The sequence below is a fragment of the Hippocampus bargibanti genome, linkage group LG06 (assembly GCF_051943395.1).
Source record: "Hippocampus bargibanti isolate YZ-2025 linkage group LG06, ASM5194339v1, whole genome shotgun sequence".
Lineage (NCBI taxonomy): Eukaryota > Metazoa > Chordata > Actinopteri > Syngnathiformes > Syngnathidae > Hippocampus > Hippocampus bargibanti.
The window spans coordinates 29,668,869-29,692,381 of NC_142739.1; the positions used below are offsets into that span (position 1 = coordinate 29,668,869).

General features: G+C 40.4%; 3 protein-coding genes across 5 annotated transcripts; 2 read left to right on the plus strand and 1 right to left on the minus strand.

Annotated features, from left to right (window-relative positions):
• Positions 1–949: 949 nt before the first annotated feature.
• isoc2 (isochorismatase domain containing 2) lies at positions 950–6,247 on the minus strand. Its single transcript, XM_088998630.1, has 7 exons — positions 6,152–6,247; positions 5,947–6,022; positions 4,263–4,387; positions 3,983–4,195; positions 2,759–2,829; positions 2,569–2,686; positions 950–1,096 (listed from the first exon to the last, which is right to left on the minus strand). Coding segments are annotated over exons 2-7 (594 nt in total). The 5' UTR covers positions 5,948–6,022; positions 6,152–6,247; the 3' UTR covers positions 950–1,030.
• Positions 6,248–6,264: 17 nt separating this feature from the next.
• atg12 (ATG12 autophagy related 12 homolog (S. cerevisiae)) lies at positions 6,265–8,856 on the plus strand. Its single transcript, XM_088998634.1, has 4 exons — positions 6,265–6,424; positions 6,947–7,083; positions 7,182–7,244; positions 8,648–8,856. The coding sequence occupies exons 1-4, from the start codon at positions 6,331–6,333 to the stop codon at positions 8,705–8,707; spliced, it is 354 nt and encodes a 117-aa protein (XP_088854760.1). The 5' UTR covers positions 6,265–6,330; the 3' UTR covers positions 8,708–8,856.
• Positions 8,857–9,191: 335 nt separating this feature from the next.
• On the plus strand, positions 9,192–21,126 carry LOC148897188 (germ cell-specific gene 1-like protein). Of its 3 annotated transcripts, XM_088998623.1 has the most exons (9): positions 9,192–10,441; positions 10,574–11,290; positions 12,161–12,299; positions 13,507–14,128; positions 16,933–17,115; positions 18,555–18,602; positions 18,855–19,007; positions 20,155–20,266; positions 20,377–21,126. In XM_088998623.1, the coding sequence occupies exons 4-9, from the start codon at positions 13,930–13,932 to the stop codon at positions 20,729–20,731; spliced, it is 1,050 nt and encodes a 349-aa protein (XP_088854749.1). In that variant the 5' UTR covers positions 9,192–10,441; positions 10,574–11,290; positions 12,161–12,299; positions 13,507–13,929; the 3' UTR covers positions 20,732–21,126. The 3 variants fall into 3 exon arrangements, with proteins under 3 accessions (XP_088854749.1, XP_088854748.1, XP_088854750.1); XM_088998622.1 differs by having other exon boundaries at positions 9,192–11,290; XM_088998624.1 differs by lacking the exon at positions 12,161–12,299 and having other exon boundaries at positions 9,192–11,290.
• Positions 21,127–23,513: the final 2,387 nt, after the last annotated feature.

Genomic DNA, 23,513 nt, shown 5'->3' on the forward strand with positions numbered 1-23,513 from the left:
AGCCGGGCTAGTTGGACTGCTGTGCTGCCTGGAAAGCAGTTTTGAGAATTGGTATCATCGAGTCAGATTTGTAAAATCTACCACTAAACGGAACTTTTAACTCATTCACTGCCAGACGATGTGCAAAAATGTGTCCACTCGAATGCCAGGGTTTTTGTCATTGTCACTCGATTTCCAGGACCCACAGAATATTGAGTTTTAGGACTACGTAAACATTCAAATTCGAGTTAGATACTTTAGACTCTCTTCTTTCATCAGAAAAAAAAGAGTTAATTCCTAAGTTATACAGGGCTGGAGTTACATGAGCTTGAAATGAGGGCAGCTGTACCAAATACAATGCGATATTGTTTTCTATAACGATACAATACATACATATTGGTTGAGTTTTAGGACTACATAAACATTGAATGCAGCGTTAGAAACCTTTGACTGTCTTCTTTTGTATTTCTCACTAAAAGATTTCTATGAATTGATATTATTTGAGACAAAACTGGTATAAAATCAGCATTTAGTGTGAATATTTCATGATTTATTTTTCTAGCTAGCCATCTATCTTGCTAGCTAGCTCTCTGGCCCAGGCTATCTAGCTAGCTATTAGCTATAGAGCTATCTGACCGGCTAGCTATGTAACTATATAGCTATTAGCTATCTATTGGCTCGCTAGCTAGCTTTCTATCTATTTGAGTTAACTTCAGGGTTGAGTGAACGCTGGCGCGTGTGGCTGCCGCTGCTCACCCACAGAGAGAGTTGTCCTGTGACTGTAGAGTGACCTTGAGAGTTTTGGAAGGCGCTAATAAATGAAATTTATTATTATTATTATTATTATTATTATTATATGTAAAGAACGTTCGCCAAGGTCTCGAGGAAACAATATGAAAGGCTCCAACGTTTTTCCATACGACGGCTGTTTTTTCCGAGCACTCAGACAAATGGACGTAGACAATCAATAATAAGGCGGCGTCCTTGTTTTTATTGAACTTAGCACTTAGTACGTCGATGACATCATTTGTAGGACGTCTTCTTTCTCCTCTTAGAGAGCGCTGAAGTAGGCCAGCAGGCCCGTGTCGGGTGACGGCTGCATCATAAGTTGCTGGATCTGAAGGTTGACACAGAAAATGATTCGTAATAATAATAATAATGACATCTATTTGCTATCTAGCTAGCTACCTCTCTACAGTATTTGCGATCTAGCTGGCTATTTGCTATCCATTTGCTATCGATTTACTATCCATTTGCTGTCTATTAACTAGCTACCTAGCTGGCTATCTATTTGCTATCTGTTTAGTCAGCTAACTATGTAGCTGGCTATTTATTAGCTATAGATGAAATGTATTATTATTATTTATGGCTATCTAGCTAGTTAGCTAACTGTCTAACTGGCTATCTATTAGCTATCTGATAGCTAGCGAGCTGGCTTTCTATCTATTTGAGTTACTTCCAGGTTGAGTGAATGCTGGTGCGTGTGGCTTCCGCTGCTCACCTGCAGAAAAACAGATTCTCTGACTGTAAAGTGACCTTGAGAGTTTTGAAAGGCGCTTAGAAATGAAATTTATTAATTATTATTATTATTATTGTTGTTATTATTATAACAATACATTTTATTATGCCTTTCAAAACTCTCAAGGACACTTTCCAACGATAATTGCTTGTAGAAAATCTAAAACCTGGACGGTACTCTGTTTCTTGCTCTATGTACAGCACGGGTGTCCAAATTAAGGGCCGGGGGCCAAATCTGGTCCACCACATTTTATTTCGGCCCGCGAAAGCAGATCAAACTTGTGAAATTTCATGATGCTTGCTAAAATCCGAACTAAAATTTCAAACTGTTCCATGTAAACCACAAAAACTGGATTATTTTTTACTTCAAATATGAAGACTAGTTATTCATTAATTTGTTGTGTGCTTGATATGTAATATGCGGAGGGGATTAACTCATTCACTGCCATTTGCAAATTTATTCTGGAATTGAAAATACCGTATGAGTGCCCTTCCTGAATTTGTGTTTTGTTTTTCATGCTTGGGTGACAATAAAGCGCTGGCCAGACCTCTGGCAATGTTTTTTCACTTCCACAAGGGAGCAGCATTCCCCTTTTGTCCATATTAGCGCTTTGTTCCAGCTTCAGCTCTTGTTAAAGTGCTATATAAACCAATATGTATGTATTGCATTGTATTTTGTACAGCCGCCCCCATTTCAAGCTCAGATAAATCCAGACCCATATAACTTAGGAATTAACTTTTTTTCTCATGAAAGAAGAGTCTATGGTTTCTTACGATGTATTGAATGTTGATGTAGTCCTGAAACTCAATCTTCTCAAGGTCCTGGAGTGAAAATGACAAAAACCCTGGCACCGGCGTGGACACATTTTTGCACATCTGTCTGGCAGTGAATGAGTTAAACATTATAATGAATTCCCCAAATTCATAACAGACCCCTGATAGGAAACCCTAACTACAACGTGGTCCACGGCAAAAAAAAAAAAAAAAAAAAGACTTTGACACCCTTGTTGTACAGCAATTTGCAAACAATGGCGGTTGTGTTAAATTCAAGTAAAATACAACAGAAAGCACCTCCTTGAAATTGGGGTGTTTGGCGCCTTGGACCAACTGCAGCAGGACGGCTTCGGTGGTGGTGAGGAAGGCGCCGCTCTGCTTCAGGCGGGAGAGAGCGAACAAGCGATCCGTCTGGCTGCACCGAAACAAAATGGAGGGACTGAGTTGCGGGAAGCGACGGGTGGGCGGCTGAGGAGGGAATCGCTACCTCCGCGATGAAACAGCATCCGACACTACGTGGACTTCGATTCCGTTTTCAAGCAGGTCAAACGTCGTACACTGCGGAGCGAGCAAAGTTGATTTAGACGCAGCTTGTTATTCATTTGCCAATCAACAACAAACTTAATTGGTTCCCAGACAGAGTGTGTAAGGCGAAAAGTGTGTATGCCAAAAAATAATTTCCCATAGGAAACCATTAAAATGAGAATAATCCGTTCCTAGGTCCCCATGAAACATAATTTTCTACTTTCTAATTTTCTAAGCCTTAAAACTACACAAAATATACCTTATTTATGTATAATAAATATGCTATGGTATTATAATTAGAGAAATAAACTGTACAGTATAATAAAGATGTTTTATTTACCTTTGTAATAATAATAATAATACATTTCATATATAAGAGCCTTTCAAAACTCTCAAGGTCACTTTACAGTCACAGGGTATTTTTTCTGCGGGTGAGCAGCGGTAGCCACACGCGCCAGCGTTAACTCAACCCGGAAGTAACAAAGTATAAAAAACTAAATAACATACACCTTATGTTTTTATTTACTTAGTTTTTCATTGAATTTCGCAATATTTTCTGTTTTATTTGAATTCATTATTTTAGTATTTTTCTAATTTTTGTGCATTTTTGTTATGGTCGAGGATGGCTTGAGGAATGATCCATTGTAGGTGCTTTCCCTTCCATAATTTTACCTCCTTCCTCATCAATTGTGTTTTGTTTAGCTGGGTTGATAGCTTTTTGCATCAAGTGTAGAGATGGCTTGTGCGGGTTATTTGTGGAGCCTGATTGATGGGGATTTTAACCTTGCAGTCTACACTCTGCCTTTGAACGATCAAAGTTGAAACAAGTCCAAATTTCACTATTTCCTATCCATTTTCTCAATCTTTCTGTCATCTGCCTGTCTCTTTAATGTTTAACCCCCCCTCCCCTCACTGCTGCATTCTTGACCAATCACGTGGCTTTAACCGAAGACTGGGGGCGGGGAATAGAGGACAAAAAGAAGTCGGCTGCCATTTTCTCGTGAGGAGAACGGGCTCGTTCACGAACGACACATCAGTCATTGTGGCAGCTCTGTGTGTATCCCGAAAAACAGTTCGTATGCCAAGGTAAAATATTCCTGAATTTAACGTTCGTAAACCGAAAAGTTCGTAAGCCAAGGGCTTCGTAAACCGAGGTATCACTGTATTTGTTTTTGTTTTTTTGTACCGCAATACAGGCGTGCGCTTCGATGCCACACAAGATGGCCTGCTTGGGGTTCCCCAGATTCTGCATCTCATTGCGAACTTCCTCGATCATCATGGTGAAGGATGTTTTCGCGTGAGCCTTCAACCCTTCCGCTCCGAGTTCCGGCACCGTGGCGCCCAAACCTTTTGGGTACTGTTCCGTTAGGATGGCGGGGATGCCGAGAATCCGACTGGCCTAGCGGATCAGGGGGTTGAAAATTATTATTTATTATTATTATTAACCGTAAGGCGATGGTCGTCACCTGGAGCAATCTGGAGGCGTTGCTGACAATGTTGGTAAACTGAAAGATGTTAGGTCGGAATTTCTCTTGCATGTCACACAGAAGGAGCACCGCATCCTTGGTGGAAAGCCTGCCGATGCCCGCCACTGTCAACGTGACGGAATGGATATGAGCGGTACAGGACGTTACCCCTACTTACGGACATTCAAGTTACGAACAACGGTACATATGAACATTTTTTGCGGGTATGTGGAAAAATGTTCGGACAGAGATGCTCTAAGTTAGATTTTGTATTGCACGCCAGACAACAAACTAAACCGCTTGGAGGGGGGTCCTCGCTTTACGACCGTCCACACTTCCCACAAAAAAAAAAAATATTGCAGTTCTTTTGACATAATCCACAAACGTCATTTTTTTCAAGAAGGTGTGTATTATTAAATGTTTATTTTTCAGTACAAATCAATACAGGTCACTTATACAAGCCTGAAACATCGTGATATAAGCCTTATACATACAGTACATTCCATACAAAATATAACACTGAAGCAACTTACGAACAAATTCACCTTACAAACATCTTTCCAAACTACCGAAAGTCCAAACTATCTCGTTCGTAAGTTGGAGAACTTCTGTGTACAGATGCTCCCGTAATTATAAACATTCAAGTTATGAACAACAGTACATACATTTTTATAGTAACATATGTAGTATTCTCTCCAGTTGTACATGGACATATCTTTATAGAGCGTATATTTTATTAAATGTTTATTTTTCAGTACACACTAATACAGGTTATTTACAACAGGTGACCCAAAAAGATGCGTAGCCATGAAAATTTCAATTGTGGCTTTGATTAAAAAGGTATTTATTTCAAATTACAACCACATATTATTCAGTTTATGGAAGAGGATGCACAAAACCGGGTTAGATGGAGGACATTGATTCGCTGTGGCGACCCCTGAAGGGAAAAGCCGAATGGAAAAGAAGAAGATTCAGTTTATGGAAGACCATTCACCAGAGTTTTTGCTATTTCTGTCGATTTTTCATCAATTTATGGCTTTCATTGTTTACACACGCCTCTTTCGGGAGGGTGACCCAAAAAGATGCGTCCCTACTGAGACTAAAAATAGAAAGAAATAGCTGAAACCCTGGTGAATGGTCTTCCATAAAATGAATAATGTGTGGTTGTAATTTGAAATAAATAGCTTTTTAATCTGAGTCACAATTGAAATTTTCATGGGTACGCATCTTTTCGGGTCACCCTACAATCCTTAAACATACTTATATAAACCTTTAACATACATTCCATACAAAATCCCCCAGAAAAAAAAACATTGTGTGACTGTAAATTGTCCTTGAGCGTTTTGAAAGGCGCTTATAAATGAAATGTACAATTATTACTATTATTGTTGTTTTTGTTGTTTAAGCAATTTACGAACGAATGCACCTTCCGAACGACCGTTCGGGACGTATCTCGTTTGGAGCGTCTGTACTTGGTAGAACGTTCCACAGATAAATTCAAGAATTATTGACTGTCTGAAACAAGTTAGTGTTACCTCTCTTTCTTAGTTAAATCCCTTTTTTGAAAATCATGTTTCCCCCTCTTTTGAAGGGTTAACAGATCCGGGTTTATCACCGAACCTGTTTTCGAATCGGACGCCAGACGTAACGACAAAGGTGACTCTGCAGGGTCAAGGTGACTTACTTTTGTGATTAACTGTGAAGCACGCTGTTTGAAGTTCCAACTGTTAAGAGTGTCCTCATGTGACAGATTTCGCTGCCTGTGTTAAAAGGGAATACGTAACCGCGCTAATCAGAAAGAGCAACTTCCGTCCACGTAATCACAAGAAAGAATTAACCCAAAGGAACTCATAATAAGAAATAAACAGTAAATATCGACAATAACAAACCTGGACAGGAACACAGTTCGAAGGCAAAAGTGCAGATGGCAGACTGTTTTGTGTCCTGTACGCAAGAGGCGTGACGTTCCAATGATTGACGTTGTTGTAAACCAATTGTAGTCAAAACCGGAAAAGGAATCGCCGAAATCCGTTGGGGGCGGCAACCAATAGACTGTCCGTCGACAAAGATGTCTGACAATGCGGAGTCACCAAACGAGACGCAGAAAGAGGAGTTACACTCACCTCCCGAAGAATCGGCGACAAATGACGAAAAGAAAAAGAGTAAGAAAATTTATATTAGACATCCTCGCCAATTTACCGTTTCCTCACGATTATCGAATCAGCGAAAAAAAAAAAAAAAACAACTTCCGGGTATGAGACCGAAAGTAGTATTTGGACCAATCAGGTTACTGCTTTCTATCGAACTGACCAATGACCGCGCAGGTTGTTTACGCCTTCTTGTTGTGGAAGTAGCTAACGCTAATGTTAATAAATACATCTCCGTTTAATATTTTTCTGTCTTCACTACCCTTATTTGGTTATTAGATTACCTATAGTAATTAACAATACTAATAAATATTTACTTGGTTATTTGCTTCTACGTTTCACATGACACATGGCATTGTAGTTGAAAACCAGTTGCGCATTTTATTTCATTTGTATAATGGCTTGATTTAAAAGATTATTTCAGGGAAAAAAACTACTTCAATCCAATTTTACACGATTTATAATTTGTAGCTTCTCAATGATGAATATGTTGACTAAAAAGAAAAGTGTCTGACTTCTCCTCTGTTCCACGTTTAGTTGATGTCTTATTGAAGGCAGTCGGAGACACCCCCATCATGAAAACCAAGAAATGGGCCGTGGACAGAAGCAGGACGGTGCAGTCGCTTTCTCAGTTCATTTCCCGATTTCTCAAACTGGATGCCAATGAACAACTAGTAAGAGACCGCTTCCTTAGCCCGTACTTTCCCTTGCAGACTCAATATCTTCAGAAGAGGAAAATTTTGAGAACACTGAAATATGTATTTCTTTGCAGTTCATTTACGTGAACCAGTCATTTGCGCCATCGCCGGACCAAGAAGTGGGGGTCCTCTTTGACGTAAGTACTATGAAAACCATATTCTATAAATACAGTTGAATTGTGTTGATTAGCAAATTTCTCCATTGTGGGATGAATAAAGGTTTTCTAATTCTGAAAACGGTATTCCATAAATACAGTTGAATTGTGTTGAGAAGATTGACTACATTTGTTGTGCGGGTTAACAGATCCGGGTTTATCACCGAACATGAAAATATTTTAAGGTATTGATTGGGTACTCGTATCTGTGCACCGATACTGTAGGCAAAAAATACAATAAAAAAAATCTGACAATGAGTAAGCCGAACAATTGGTTAATCATTTCAGTCAGAATGATGTATTTTTGTCATTGTGTTAGATTGAATTGTGTACAGTGATATCTCGGTTTACGAACCCCTTAGCTTATGAACTTTTCGGTTTACGAACGCTACATTCATGAAAATTTTATTTTTTTATTTTTTATTTTTTCATTCATTGGGAACGGATTATTCTCATTTTAATGGTTTCCTATGGGAAATTAATTTTTGGGATACACACTTTTCGCCTTACACACTCTGTCTGGGAACCAATTAAGTTCCTAAGCCAAGGTATCACTGTATTTATAAAAAATACTAGCAATATCAGTACTCTATTTGGTTGACTATTACAAAAGTTAATACTCACACCGGACTCTGCATTGAAAAACTGGTAGCAAAACTCCCAAGCTTGAACTAACTTATTTTTTAACCTATCCTGTGAATTTACTTAATTATTTTTGTCTGATAATAAAAGATTAAACCTGTAATATTTATGATGATCATGTGAAGCAAAAATTGTAACTCATTTTTCGCACACCTGAAATGGCTTGAATGCATTCCAAAATGCATAAAAGAACCATTAGCGGCATTGACCAGCAGATGGCGCTGGAACAGTCGTTTTCATTGTAATTGTGCCCTAAAAAAATTGAATAATAATCGATGCTTCGATAATAATAATACATTTAATTCACTAGCGCCTTTCTGAACACCCAAGGACACTTTACAATAAAAAAACAATACGTAAAACAATAAAATCATGAATAAAACAATAAATAATAAAACAGCAGATTAAACTAGACCATGAAAGCAAGTTTAATCAGGTGAGATTTGAAAGTAGGAAGCGAGTCAATGTAACTGATGTTGGATGGAAGTGAGTTCCAGAGTTTGGGAGCTGAGCGGCTGAAAACTCTGCACCCCATCGCGGTGAGACAGGCAGAGGGCATACAGAGGTGGAGGGAGGATGAGGTTTCTGTTTATACTACTGGTAGCTAATTATTTTTTTTTTTTGGTGGGGGTGGCAGTTTAGACATTAAAATTCCAGGACTAAGAAGACATTCATCTGGTTATTAAAATCGAATTGGTGCTACAGAACGTTTCTTATTTCTTTTTTTTTTTTTCTCTCTTCAGTGTTTTGGAAGCGACAGCAAGCTGGTTCTGCATTATTGTAAATCTCAAGCTTGGGGTTGATTTCAGTTTTCGCCTCACATTTGGCCATTTTAAAGGCGACGGGTATGAATTTGTCAACATGGTTTTTCCACCGCTAACATACAACTTCCTCGCTTAACATCGAAGCTAACACGTGTACATATTGTAAATAAATTTCTTCTGAAAATCTATACTCCAATCATAGATTGTGTATTTTAAACAGAGCGACAACAGAAAAAGTTGAGTAAATCCTGTCACGTCATTTACTACTTTAGATCCGCTTGAGTTATACAGCGAGCGCACTACATACACAACGTCGGTCACAAAATAACATAAGCAAATACAGTGATACCTCAGCTTACGAATGCTCTAGCTAATGAACTTTTCGCTTTACGAACGTTAAATTCGCAGGAATGTAATCTTGGCAGACAAACTATTTTTCAGGAAACACATAAAGCGCCACAATGAATGATGTGTCGTTCGCGAAGGAGCCGGTTCTTGAAGCTCCTGAAATGGCGTTCCCCGCCCACACTCTTTGGTTAAAGCTGCACATGATTGGTCAAGATCCGTGGTAGAGGAGGGAGTGGACACACGCATCATGGGGGAGGGGAAACAGAAACACACACACACGAAAGGGAGACGACAGAGCTTGAAACAAAAAAAACAAAAGTAAAAAAAAAAAACATACGAAAGTGAAATGGTGAGAAAATGGATAGAAAACACAGTGAAATTTCAACTTGTTTCAACTTTATTGATAGTTCAAAGGCAGAGTGTAGACTGCAGGGTTAAAATACCCCATCAAATAGGCTTTCTAGTTTCTAGTGTGTCTGCCTGCATCTGTTGCTGTTGCAATATCACCATTTCTAAGATGTACAACCCAGAGCTCTTTGAGACACTATACAAAAAGCTATCCATTCCATCAAGCCATTAACGACCATCACAAAGGGAAATAAAATGACTTTATTATATAGTACAGTTTATTTCTTTAATTACAATACCATATCACATTTATTATACATAAAATTAGGTATTTTGTGTGGCGTTTTCAGGCTTATTTAGTAGAAAATGATGTTTTATGGGGACTTGGGAACAGATTATTCTCATTTTAATGGTTTCCTATGGGAAATTAATGTTTGGAAGACACACTTCGCCTTACACACACTTTCTCGGAACCAATTAAGTTCGTAAGCCAAGGTAGCACTATACATTGAACACTTCTAAAACCAAAGTCAAGAAACAAAAAAAAAGCATTTAAAGGACAACCGACGTCACTTTTTTGTTTCTTAACTGACATCAGAAAAACGTTTTATAGCATCTAAAATACCCAAAACACGCAGTATGATATTTTTGATCAAATGCAAAACGCCAATAAAAATGACTTAGTGTCCAAAATCTGCAAAAAAAATTGAGCTGCGAATTGGGCATTTTCAGAAAGTCCCGCCCCCAGTTGGTGATGTCACGCCAAGACGTCTTGCATTGCTGGAGAATCAAAACAATGGCTCCATATTCGAAGAATATGCTTTCTTGTTACACATCCAGTTATGAATATGATTCAAATAGTTCTGAAGAGGAAAGCATACATGTTTGCAATCGATTAAAGAATTTATTCCGTGCCATTTTGAGGCAACATTGGGGGGAGATGTATCACCCAAAAAGAGGCAGAAAATGGCGACCAAGCTCCGTGTGAGGAATTAATCAGCCCGTTTCCACAGGCCGATAAATTCCTTCCATGGAGCTTGGTCGCCCTCTTCTGGCGGCTTTTTGGTGCAACATGAGGTTTTCAGACCAAACAAGTACAGCAAAATACATTGACGTGATGGAAGGACCGCTACAATGCGTCTTTTTTTCCGGTCAGGGGCGTTCCTTCAGTGACGTCACGTACGGACTCGTCACCAACTCAAAAACAAGACTTCCTGAATATTCAGCGTGAGCCTTAAAACGTAAAATATAGCTATATGCGGTAGAATCTTTGTAAAAGACGCTCAGTAGAAGTCATTTGAAGCCATTTTACAAATTATGGACACAATTTGTCCGGCGACGTCGGTTGTCCTTTAAATGATTCAAAGAACATCTTCACTTCACATATACGTGCAGCATAACAGCAAAATGCCGATGCACCATGTTTGCTTTGAACTCTTGGTTCATCAAATTGGTCCGAATCTGGTGGCTAAGAAATGAATCCAATTGAAGATTTTTTAGTGGTGGAGGCGGTATTCACAGACCCCCCCCCCCCCCCAATGGCGATCGTGGGCAAGTCCAGCGGCGACTGGATTTAGAGGGATTACACGAATCAGGGTGAGTTTGAGCTAACGATTCCTAAGAAAGGCAGTCCAGCGCCACGGACAGGAGAAACCCACCTCGACGCACTGTAGCGTTCACGGTGGAGGATTAACGAGGGTCTGGCTGGTGGCGACGGAGTGAACGGAGGCTCACCAATGCTCATTCTGGACTACGGAGCGCTACGATAATAAGCAAAAGAAATGGATCAATGTTATTTTTTGACTCGAAGGATCTCGAAGAACAAAAATTGAGTGACGACTTTGAGGCCATCGGTGAACACGAGATGACCTTTTCTCATTTGATGTACCTTCACACCTTGAACTGAACTCAACTCGATGGACTTTGGTAAGTCATTGAACAGTGTAAAGTGGATTGGATTTACCTTTATTACCTTTTATTAGAAATGTAATACTAATAATACATTTAATTTACAATTAAATTTGACATTAATTTACATTTCACATCCGCAAAGTTTTGAAATCAGCGTCATTTCTAAATTGTAAGTGCACACTTGGCTAGCTGGCTAGCTGGCTTGCTATCTAGTTGGCTATCTAGCTGGCTTCCTAGTTAGCTATATGCTATCTATTTTGCTGTCTATTAGCTTTCTGGTTGGGTAGCTGGCTATCTAGCTATCTGTCTATTAGCTAGCTGGCTATCTAGCTGGCTACCCAGCTAGCTATCTATTTGCTGTCTATTAGCTATCTGGCTGGCTATCTAGCTAGCTATCTAATGACTAGCTATTAGCAAACTAGTTAGCTTTCTAATTTCAAACAGATTCTTTACTTACAGACAGTGTATTGTAGGTGTTCAAATACCTGACATGTTTTGGTGTATACTTCCGCCTTCGTCAGAGTGTACAATACACTACAATACACTGTCTGTAAGGAAAGAATCTGTTTTAAATTAGATATCAAGTAGACAGGATGAACTTAATGCAACAAATAGTTAGCTTTCTATCTATTTGAGCTATTCCGGGTTGAGTGAAGGCTGGCGCGTGTGGCTGCCGCTGCTCACCCATAGAAAAAAACGTATCCTGTGACTGTAAAGTGAACATGATAGTTTTGAAAGGCGCTTATAAATGAAATGTATTATCATTATTATAATTAATATTTCAAAATACAGATTAACAAGTATGACCGATCAAAATTTAGAGGGACCCTTTAACCGCTAATGTCATCATTTTGTTGTTTTCTTTCTTGAAAAAATGAACATCAGTCTTAATGGAGAGGTGGGGAGAGATTACGAGGCGAAAGGCACGTTTCAGAAAAGTAACCAGCGACTGACAACGCCCAATTACAATGAGGACATTTTGAAACCTCTTTGTGCTCCATTGCCCTCGTTCTGTTGACTTGAGGTGAGAACATGTCTTGTAACGGGAGCGTTACATCCACAAATCGCTAATCGTGCTTTTTGAGGGAGTGTCGTTTCACAATCACTACATTTTCCCTGTAAGTTTTTTTAATCATTTCTACATCATATCATATGCATCATACATCATATCTACGGCGTACTATAACTTTTATACAGGGTTCGTTTAATTGTGAACCGATCTTACAAAGACTATTTTGGCTCAAATCCAGTTGGTCTCAACTGCTGGTAGCCAACGACAATGCTATCGCAGAGCGCTACTATTGTTATGGCAAACCAGCCAAAATATATATATATATATATATATATATATATATATATATATATATATATATATATATATATATATAGTAAAGTCTCGTTATATCGATATTCTCAGGAGTCAGAAAAAATATCGATATAACCGGACTATCGATATATCCGATCCTGTAAATTTTCTCCTTGCGTTCATAGAAATAGTATCGTAATAAGCAGTACTATCGATATAACCGATATCGATATAACGAGACTTTACTGTATATATATATATATATATATATATATATATATATATATATATATATATAGAGATAGATATATATATATAGATAGATATATTATCGCTGCATACGGTCGTATTGATAAAAAGCACATGCACAGTAAACTGTCTGCATTTCCGCTTGTGTTAGCGTTTTTATAGCAGATAGCTAAGAGCTAGCGTCGCCAGTCACTAAAAGCTAGCGTCAGTAGTCGCTAATACCTAGCGTCGCTAGTCGCTAAAAGCTGGCGTCACTAGTCGCTAAGACCTAGCGTCGCTAGTCGCTAAAAGCTAGCATCGCTAGACGCTAAAAGCTAGCGTTAGTGGTCGCTAAGAGCTAGCATCGCTAGTCGATAAAAGCTAGCGTTAGTAGTGGCTAAGAGCTATCGTCGCTAGTCGCTAAAAGCTAGCGTTAGTAGTCGCTAAGAGCTAGCGTCGCTAGTCGCTAAAATCTAGCGCGGCCTTGCTACCAGCTAGCGTGGCTCACACTCAATTGTATTTACCGGTACAGAGCAGTGACTGCTCACCCACAGAAAAACTGTTCCTTTGACTGTAAAGTGACCTTGAGAGTTTTGAAAGGCGCTTAGAAATGACACATGTATTATTATTATATTATTATTAATTCTGTAAAGAAAAGCAATGTCCTGAAGAATCCACTTCCTGTTTCTACCCTCAGGCCCGAGTTTGGCTGCCCTTCTCGTGCTCTGATTCGACAAAGGCCCAGTTAAGTAACGTCGGAGGAGAGGGGAAGGGGGGTAATCAATAGTCAGCTTTTTGGGCAAGCCCCCCCTCTATCAATATTCTCCTTTGGCGAACCTTGGAAACCCCCTCTTGTGCATTTTTTCACCTCCTATCCGTTTGCCCGCACTTGACAGCATCTCCCCTTCGCCCGTCGCCCGTCGTCCTCCCCTTTAATCACCCCCCCCCCCCCCCGTGTGGGTTACATCACATTCATCTTTGCCGCACGCTTTATTAAACCTGGCAGCTCATCACCTCCCGACCCGCCACCGGAAGCATCTGTTCCCGCACTCCCCCTCCGCCAAGTCCCTCCTCCCCCTCGATAGCGGCGCATTTGTCTCCCCCCGGCGCGCTTTCGGCCATGCCGGAGGAGCGCCTGTCGAGGCGCTCTCGCTCGCTGCTCTCCTTGACCTTGACCTCTTTGGCCTTGGCGCTCTCCATCCTGGCCTTGTGCACCTCGTACTGGTGCGAGGGGACGCATAAGGTGGTCAAGCCGCTTTGCCTGTCGCCGGTCAAGATGAAGAATTGCGGGCAGAATAACAGCGAGCCTTACACCACAGGTACTGTGACTTCATTTTTTTCTCTCGCAACTTTCGAAATATGTATCTCGGAGGCGCATCGACGGGTGTTTTTTTTTTTTTTTTTTTGGCGTCAACTTGGAACGTGGGTTTAGCGGCACGAGGGGGGGGGTGGGATTAAAAGTGGTTTCTCCAGCGAGTGGATGAACGTTGACCGATTTTTGTCCAAAGCGATTTCTGTCCTGGTGAGTTTTTCCCGTCTTTAGACGGCGTCACTGCAAAACGCTGCAACTCATCGATGTGTTTAGGTTTCTTAAAAAGTCACTGTCCTTGGTGGTTTTAGTTTTTTGGGACTTTTTATTTTTTTTATCTCATTTTAATAATAATAATAATATTATTATTAATAATAATAATAATCACAATAACAATAATAATAATACATTTAATTTCTAAGCGCCTTTCAAAACTCACTTTACAGTCTAAGGATAAGCTTTTCTGCGGGTGAGCAGCGGCAGCCACATGCGCCAGTGTTCACTCAACCCGAGAGTAACTCAAACAGATCGAAAGCTAGCTCACAAGCTAATAGATAGCTAATAGCTAGATAGATAGATATATAGCCAGCTAGATAGTCACTTTACACTCGCAAGGTAATTTTTTTTGTGTGTGAGCAGCGGCAGCCACACGCACCAGAGTTCGCTCAAACCGCATAATAAGAGATAGAAAGCTAGCAAGCGAGTTAATAGATAGCTCTGAGGTAGCTGACTCGCTAGATAGTGAATTGCTAGCTAATAGATAGTAGATCGCTAGCTAGCTAGCCCGATAGCCAGATAGATGGATAGATAAATTAAAAAAAGTGAAGAGAGGGAACTTTTCACCCACACCTGATTAATATAACAAATCAATAAAACATTTTTGACCGGAAAAAAAATACAGAAACGTATTTAAAAAAAACCACAAAGAATATAAATATATATATATATATGTATTTATGTATTTGTTTGTTTATATATATTTCTGTATGTATTTATAGGTTTGTTTATTCATTCTAATAATGAAAGAACTTCCGGGTTGAGTGAAGGTTGGCGCATGTGGCTGCCGCTATTCACCTGCAGAAAAAATATCCTGTGACTGTAAAGTGTCCTTGAGAGTTTTGAAAGGTGCTTAGAAATGAAATATATTATTATTATTATTATTATTATTATTATTATTAGCTATTGAGCTAGCTACCTACCTGGCTATCTGGTTGGCTGGCTATCTGTCTAGCTATTAGCTATCGAGCTGGCTCTCCAGTTGCTATCTAGCTGGCTATCTATCTATCTAGCTATTAGCTATCTATTAGCTTGTGAGCTAGCTTTCTATCTGTTTGTGTTACTTTCGGGTTGAGTGAACGCTGGCGCATGTGGCTGCCGCTGCTCACCCGCAGAAAAAATATCCTGTGACTGGAAAGTGTCCTTGAGAGTTTTGAATTATGATGATGATGATTATTATTATTATTATTATTATTAATTATATATATATATATATTCTGGATTATTTTAATCTGCCGACACCCCCTTCACAGGTCCCGGCAGGTCACAGATCTGATTTTTATTTTCCCACCATACACGTTTAATTCACAACGGGATTAAGCGGCATAATGGAATTTACTCATCTTACTTCAAAATTATTATTTTTTATTTAAAAAAAATAAACCAGGGTATAAATTGTTGTCTTTACGTCATTGTGACACATCTCGATCGGCTTTATGGACCTAACGAGATTGCCGTTGAGTTCGTTTCGGACAGGATTGAATGAACTCATAAATGTTGTCATGCCGCGGCTACGCTGTGTGAATTACATATACATACACATACCGTCACAACTACAAATATAGGTAACATCCAAGTTACGACCGGTGCGAGTTACGACCACCCGCACTTACGACCACGACCACCAGTTTCGATTGAACAAGTAGGATGTTTACATGCCGGTGCACGGAGCGCAACCGCTTCTCTCAGCATTGTACAAGAACTATTTTATTTCTATCGCTGTCAAAGGACCATATGTAGCGTTGTGGCTGCGTTGCCAGATGCGCTCAACATTTATTTTCACAGAGAATGTAACAGAATTGCACAAAATGAAGGGGGAGTGTCCAGTGACGCCGAGGCGGGTGGGCGTCGCCGCTCGGGTCCCTCGACGCCGGCCAGGCTGAAAGCCGCCACTGCCTCTTTGACACTTTTTTTCCTTTGGTGTCCGCCTAAGTCCAATTGTGTGTTTTGGGCGACCTTTTCTGGCTTTTCCGTTAGCAGGGAGAGCGATTTTTCAACAGCGCATATGCGTGGGAAGCCGTGCGTATTTGGGTCAGCAGAACGACACGGTAATAAAAATGGCTAATACGAAATATAAAATGATAAAAATGATACTGAAAGTTATAAGATTCATAATTGAACTGTAATCAGTTTGGTATATCAGAGTATTTGATAGAAAACCTTTAAAAACAACAGATTTACATCGTATACTATTGTGTCGTATATACCGCGCATCGGTCCATTTTGAATGCTTTTCGATTTACGACCGTTTGACTTACGACCGTTTTGTCGGAAACGAACCCGGTTGTAACTCAGGTGGAATCTTATTAAAATACGCTCAGTAGAGCGAAGTCATTTGAAGCCATTTTACGAATTATGGACACAACTTGTCCGGAGACGTCCTTTAAAGGGTGAAAAATAGGCACTGTGAGATTTGTTGACCACCCAAAACAATGGGCGACGCTAACTGCTAGCGATGGCAACAAAAGTAAAAAAATTGACGCTAGCTGCTAGCGACGCTAACAAAAACAAAATATTGCTGGTATGTCGTCCCCACAGAGAGTCCGACCCAAAACCCTTTCAACCGCACGCTGTCTCCGGCCAGACGCGACGAGCTAGCCAAGATTCGCCAGAGGCAGCTAGCCAACGCCGTCCACTACATTTGGGAGACGGGAGAGGACAAGTTTGCCTTCCGATATTTCCACACCGGCTTTTGGGAAAGCTGCGAGAAACACAGTGATGGTGAGCAGGGTGTGCGGGGTTTGGGCACGTGACGCAGCAACTTTGGCGAATGTGCACAGAAAACCTACTCTGGACCTTTTCACAATTTAAAATGGCGGGTGTGCGTGTGAATCAATAAGTGGATGAGGGAGAATGTTCTAGTATGTTTTGGCTGGAGGGATGGATTACTGTCTTGCGGACCGTCCTGGTGGCTCCATTGATCTTCTTTTTAAAATATATTTAAAAATGGGGTGGTGGGTATTGGAGGAACTGGAGTCAGAAAGTTGCATGTTCAGATCACGTCGGGGTCACCAGTGAAATACGTGGTCCGAGTAAAAAGAAAAATAATAAAAATAAAAAAAAAGATTATAAATTATAAATAGAACAAAAGATTATAAAATTATAAATCCTCTTCGGTCTTCCTCTCGGTCTCCTGCCTGGCAGTTCAAGATTCAGCATATAAATATAAATAATATAAATATATTTTAAAAAAAAATCAATTTTATATACAGTATAATAATATATATTTACTATAATAAACAAAGATTAAAATTAAAAATCTTCTCCTCCTCCTCATTTCCTTTCTCTTTTTCTTCCTTCCGTAAACCTCCTCTTCGGTCTTCCTCTCGGTCTCCTGCCTGGCAGTTCAAGATTCAGCATCCTTCGCCCGAATAAATATAAATAATATAAATATATTAAAAAAAAATCAATTTTATATACAGTAAAGTCTCGTTATATCAATATTCAAGGGAGTCGGAAAAAATATCGATATAACCGGGACTATCGATATATCCGACCCTGTTTGCATGTAATTTTCTCCGTGTGTGCATAGAAATAGTATCGATATAACCGGGACTATCGATATATCCGATATCGATATAACGAGACTTTACTGAATTTTAAATTTTAAATTTTAAATTTTAAATTTTAAATTTTAAATTTTAAATTTTAAATTTTAAATTTTAAATTTTAAATTTTGAATTTTACATTTTGAATTTCACATTTCGAATTTTTAAATTTTTAAATTTTTAAATTTTTAAATTTTTAAATTATAAATTTTAATTTTAATTTTAATTTTAATTTTAATTTTAATTTTAATTTTAATTTTTCAATTTTATATTTTTTATTTTTTATTTTTATTTTTTTTATTTATTTATTTTTTTTTTTTAATGTAAAATGTAAAATTTTAAATTTTACATTTTACATTTTAAAATTTTAAAAATTTAAATTTACATTTATTAAATTTAAATTTAAATTATAAAATTCTAAAATAATAATAAAACATTTCATTTCTAAGCGCCTTTCAAAACTCTCAATGTCACTTTCCAGTTCGAGGATAATTTCCGATTTCTGTCGGTGAGCAGCGGCGGCCACACGCGCCAAAAGAGAAGATTATTTGTAAAATACTCTAAAAACAAACATGACTTATTTTCATTTTCTTCACTTGTTGTTCTTGGCAGGGGAGAAATGCCGGAGTTTTATCGAGTTGACTCCAGGGGAGACGCAAGGTGAGACGAACGAACGAACGAACGAACGAACGAACGAACGAACGAACGAGCGAACGAACGAACGAACGAACGAAACGAACGAACGAACGAACGAACGAGCGAACGAACGAGCGAACGAACGAACGAACGAGCGAACGAACGAACGAACGAGCGAACGAACGTTGCTTGAAAGGAGCGCCGCTTGTTTAATTCCTCCCTTGGATGGATGTGCTTCTTCTTTTGTTGTTTGTTTTGTTTTTGTTGGTCCGTCAGGTGTGCTTTGGCTGTCGGTGATTTCCGAGTTTACGTACATCGGCCTGCTTGGGATGGGCTTCCTGCTCATGTGGCTGGAAGTCTTGTGCGCTCACAAGGAGATGCACTCGCTGAAAATCAGTGCCTACGCTGCCATGTGCACTGTGCTGTCAGGTCAGGCAGGAACACCCACCCACCCCACCCCCCAAAAAACAAAAAAAGTGCACGGGCAGACCTTCATTTCACCAGGCTTTTTTCACCAGGATTTTTCTTTCTCTTTTTTCTCCCTTTTTTCCTTCCTTCCTGCCTTCTTTTTTTCCTTTCTTTCTTCCTTCATTCATTCTTTTTTCCACCATTTTCCCCCTGTTTTTCCTTCCTTCTTTCTTCCCTTGCTTCTTAATTTTTGTCCTTCCTTCCTTTCTTCATTCTTGCTTTTTTCCTTTCTTCCTTCTTTCCTTCATCCCTTCCGTCTTTCTTTACTTCCTTCCTTCCTTCCTCCCTTTCTATCTCCCTTCCTTCCTTCTTTACTTCCTTCCTGTCTTCCCTCCATTCTTTCCTTTCTCCCTTCCTTCTTTATTATTTCCTTCCTTCATTCTTGATTTTTTTCCTTCCTTCCTTTCCTCCTTTCCTCCTTACCTCCTTTCCTCCTTCCTTCCTTCCTTCCTTCCTTCCTTGCATTTATCCTTCCTTCCTTCGTTCCTTCCTCCCTCCCTCCCTCCCTCCCTACCTCCCTTCCTTCCTTCCTTTCCTCCTTTCCTCCTTTCCTCCTTACCTCCTTTCCTCCTCCCTCCCTACCTCCTTCTTTCCTTCCTTCCATCCTTCTTTCCTTCCTTCCTTCCTTCCTTCCTTGCATTTATCCTTCCTTCCTTCCTTCCTTCCTTCCTCCCTCCCTACCTCCCTCCCTTCCTTCCTTCCTTTCCTCCTTTCCTCCTTACCTCCTTTCCTCCTTCCTTCCATCCTTCTTTCCTTCCTTCCTTCCTTCCTTCCTTGCATTTATCCTTCCTTCCTTCGTTCCTTCCTTCCTTCCTCCCTCCCTCCCTTCCTCCCTTCCTCCCTTCCTCCCTTCCTTCCTTCCTTTCTTCATTCTTGCTTTTTTCCTTCCTTCCTTCCATTCATCCTTCCTTCCTTCCATCCTTCCTTGCATTTATCCTTCCTTTCCTCGTTTCCTCCCTCCCTACCTCCCTCCCTCCCTTCCTTCCTTCCTTCCTTCCTTCCATCCTTCCTTCCTTCCTTCCTTCCTTCCTTCCTTCCTTCCTTTCCTCCCTCCCTCCCTCCCTTCCTTCCTTCGTCCCTCCGTTCCTCCCATCTCCACCCCCGGCAGGCCTTCTGGGGATGGTGGCCCACATGATGTACACCACGGTGTTCCAGATGACGGTCATCGTGGGCCCCAAAGACTGGAGGCCTCAAACTTGGGACTACGGCTGGTCTTTTGCGTAGGTTTGCATACACGGACGGAGCAGATGGCAAATCCCTCAATGATGATGATAATAATAACAGATTTTATTATTATTATTATTTTTTTTTGGGGGGGGAATGCCGGCAGCCTAGCCTGGGTGTCGTTCAGCTGCTGCATGGGCGCCGCCGTGGTGACCCTCAACTCCTACACCAAGACCATCATCGAGCTGCGCCGCAAACAACGGCTGCGCCTGGAGGAGGCCGGAGCCGCCGCCCGGGCCCCCCGTTACGAGGAGGCGGTCTCCGGCGGAGGGCCGGGGGGCTTCTACTCGGTCGGCGGCCTGCTGCAATGTCCCGACGGCATGATGGACGTGGCCTGGGCCTCCGACGGCGGCGCGCCGGGCGACGGGGACGTGCCCACGCTGGTTTTAGTCGGGGGGTGCGGGCCGGAGGGCTGTGAAGACTGCGAGCGAGAGATGGACGCAGTGGACTCCCCTTGCTGAAAGAACATCACCCTCCGTTCCTCGAGGAGCTTAAAAACTGGTGACGAACACGCTACATATCAAATCCACAGACCGGAGTGGCGTGTTGTGGGGGGAGGCGCATGATCTCCGGGCGTGTGTCTACGAACACTTTCACCAGACATTTGATTAGGTACGCGCACAGAATCCAACGAGAGCCTGTAAGAGTCCATCAAGTCCCGTTAAGTTCTCTCGAGGCACTTTTGGAGAGAGAGCTCAAGAAACGTCCTTCTCGCTTATCGGACAGGAAATGAGGGCGAGAGAAGACAAAATGAACACCCGCAGGTACACTGAAAAACTCTTGGCATTCCAATTTTGCTTCGTCGGGCCGCGCTTGGTGACGTTTTGGTGAAATAAATCCCCATTTCGCAATCTTACCGCAGTTGAAAAGCTTTCAATATTATCAAGCGAGCGACGGTTGATTTTAATAAAACGGGGGAAAAAATATGGAATTAGATTAGCCTTGATTAGTCTGCCAGTGAAAAAAAAAATGATGAAAGGAAAGAAAGAAGTAGAAAAACATAAAACGGGAGCAACTGCAGAGACAACCACTTTTGCGCCGCCATCTTGAAGTACAAAAAAACTAAATAACAAAAAATAATAATACATTTCATTTCTAAGCGCCTTTCAAAACTCTCAAGGTCACTTTACAGTCACGGGATAAGTTTTTTTTTTCCTGTCGGTGAGCAGCGGCAGCCACATGCGCCAGCGTTCACTCAACCCGGAAGTCACTCATATAGGTAGAAAGCTAGCTAGCTAGCTAGCAAAGAGCTATCTAATAGATATCCAACGAACTAGATAGCTAGCTAGACAGTCATATAGCTAGCCAAACAGCTAATAGACAGCATATACAGAGCTGGCTCGGTAGCTAGCTAGCTAGGTAACCAGCAAGCTAGATAGCCAGCCAGCCTGCTAGAAAGCTAATAGACAGTAAATAGATAGCAAATAGCTAGCTCGGTAGACGGCTAGGTAGCCAGCTTGGTAGCAAATAGCTAGCTAGCCAGGTAGCTAGCTACGCATTTGTGAAATAATAATAATCAATTTCATCTCTAAGCGCCCCCCCCCAAAAAAAAACTCCCAAGGTGACTCCACAGCCACGGGACAAGTTATGTATTTGTATGACCCGCGGACAGTAAATCCGCTTCAATTCCAAGCCGCGGCCGTTCCACGTACGCATCGGCGCTCTGCGTAAGAATAATAATTCGAATAATATTTCAATTCACTTGATGTCCACAAAATGGCCACCCGCCCATCGATCCCAGTCGGATATGGACGGCCATCTTGCGAATCGGAGCATCGGTAGACGCTGTGCGAGATTATGTCGATTTTAAAAAGTCTGCTGTGTGATGTTGAACAGAAGATTATGCGTCGAAGCAGTAATCCGCAGTTGGACGGAAAGACGAGCCTGGAAAGATGGATGGCTCAAATCGGCTGCTTTGCGGCGGGTTACGAGAGAAGTTGGAAAGGACGACTGGCACGCCGGCGCAAAAAAACAAGGTTGGCGTGGCAACCACGCACAATATGCTATTCCCCACCGCCGACTATTGAAAGATAAAAAAAAAAATATAAAAATGAGTGTGTCCAAATTGATGTGGTTACACATTTGGGATAATCCTGGATTGAGCAAACTGGGATGAATACGACTGAAAAGCTTCGGCAAACGCCGTTACGGCAACGCTTCAGGTATAGTCCCATTTTTAAAGGACAACCGACGTCACTTTTTTGTTTCTTAACTGACAGCAGATACAGTAAAGTCTCGTTATATCGATATTCAAGGGAGTCCGAAAAAATATCGATATAACCAGGACTATCGATATATCCGACCCTGTTTGCGTGTAATTTTCTCCGCGCGTGCATAGAAATTGTATCGATATAACCGGGACTATCGATATATCCGATATCGATATAACGAGACTTTACTGTATATGTATACATATATATATATATAACCAGGATATCGATATATCCGACCCAATAAAGTCTCGTTATATCGATATTCAAGGGAGTCCGAAAAAATATCGATATAACCGGGACTATCGATATATCCGATATCGATATAACGAGACTTTACTGTATATATATATATATATATATATCGATTTTTTTTTTCATAAACACATCAAATATCAAGTATCAAATTCACATTTTTTTTTGTTCTATAAAACAGATTGACCAAAAAAAAAAAAAATCCAGAATTTATTTTTTATTAAAGTCCAAAATTTATGCATATTCTGGCCACTTACATTGAATACAAATTTAGTAAGTGTGTGTGTGTGTGTGTGTGTGTGTGTGTGTGTGTGTGTGTGTGTGTGTGTGTGTGTGTGTGTGTGTGTGTGTGTGTGTGTGTATACGTGTATACGTGTATACGTGTGTTTCTGATATTGTGTGGCCAAGTATTCATTTCCGATTTTTTTTTTTGTATGCGTGTTTACTTTTTTCTTTTTGTTTTCTTTTGAACGAATCACAAATTCTATGTATATGCAATCTACTTATATTTAAATGTCGTCTTAATGTTCTCTTATACTAAAAATCAAGCTCAATTACCCCCCCCCCCCCAAAAAAAAAAATGTAAAGTATATGCCTTCTTTTAACATATGTAACACAAATTCTGATTTTTTTGTAACACTTTCCTCACCTCATTTCCATCCAAGTCATCAATCATTTTGGTTAAAGATGATAAAACATATGACAAAACATGAGTCAAAGAAAAAAGACATTTGATATCACTTGATGTCCAAATATTTACACTTGGTGTGGTTGTTAA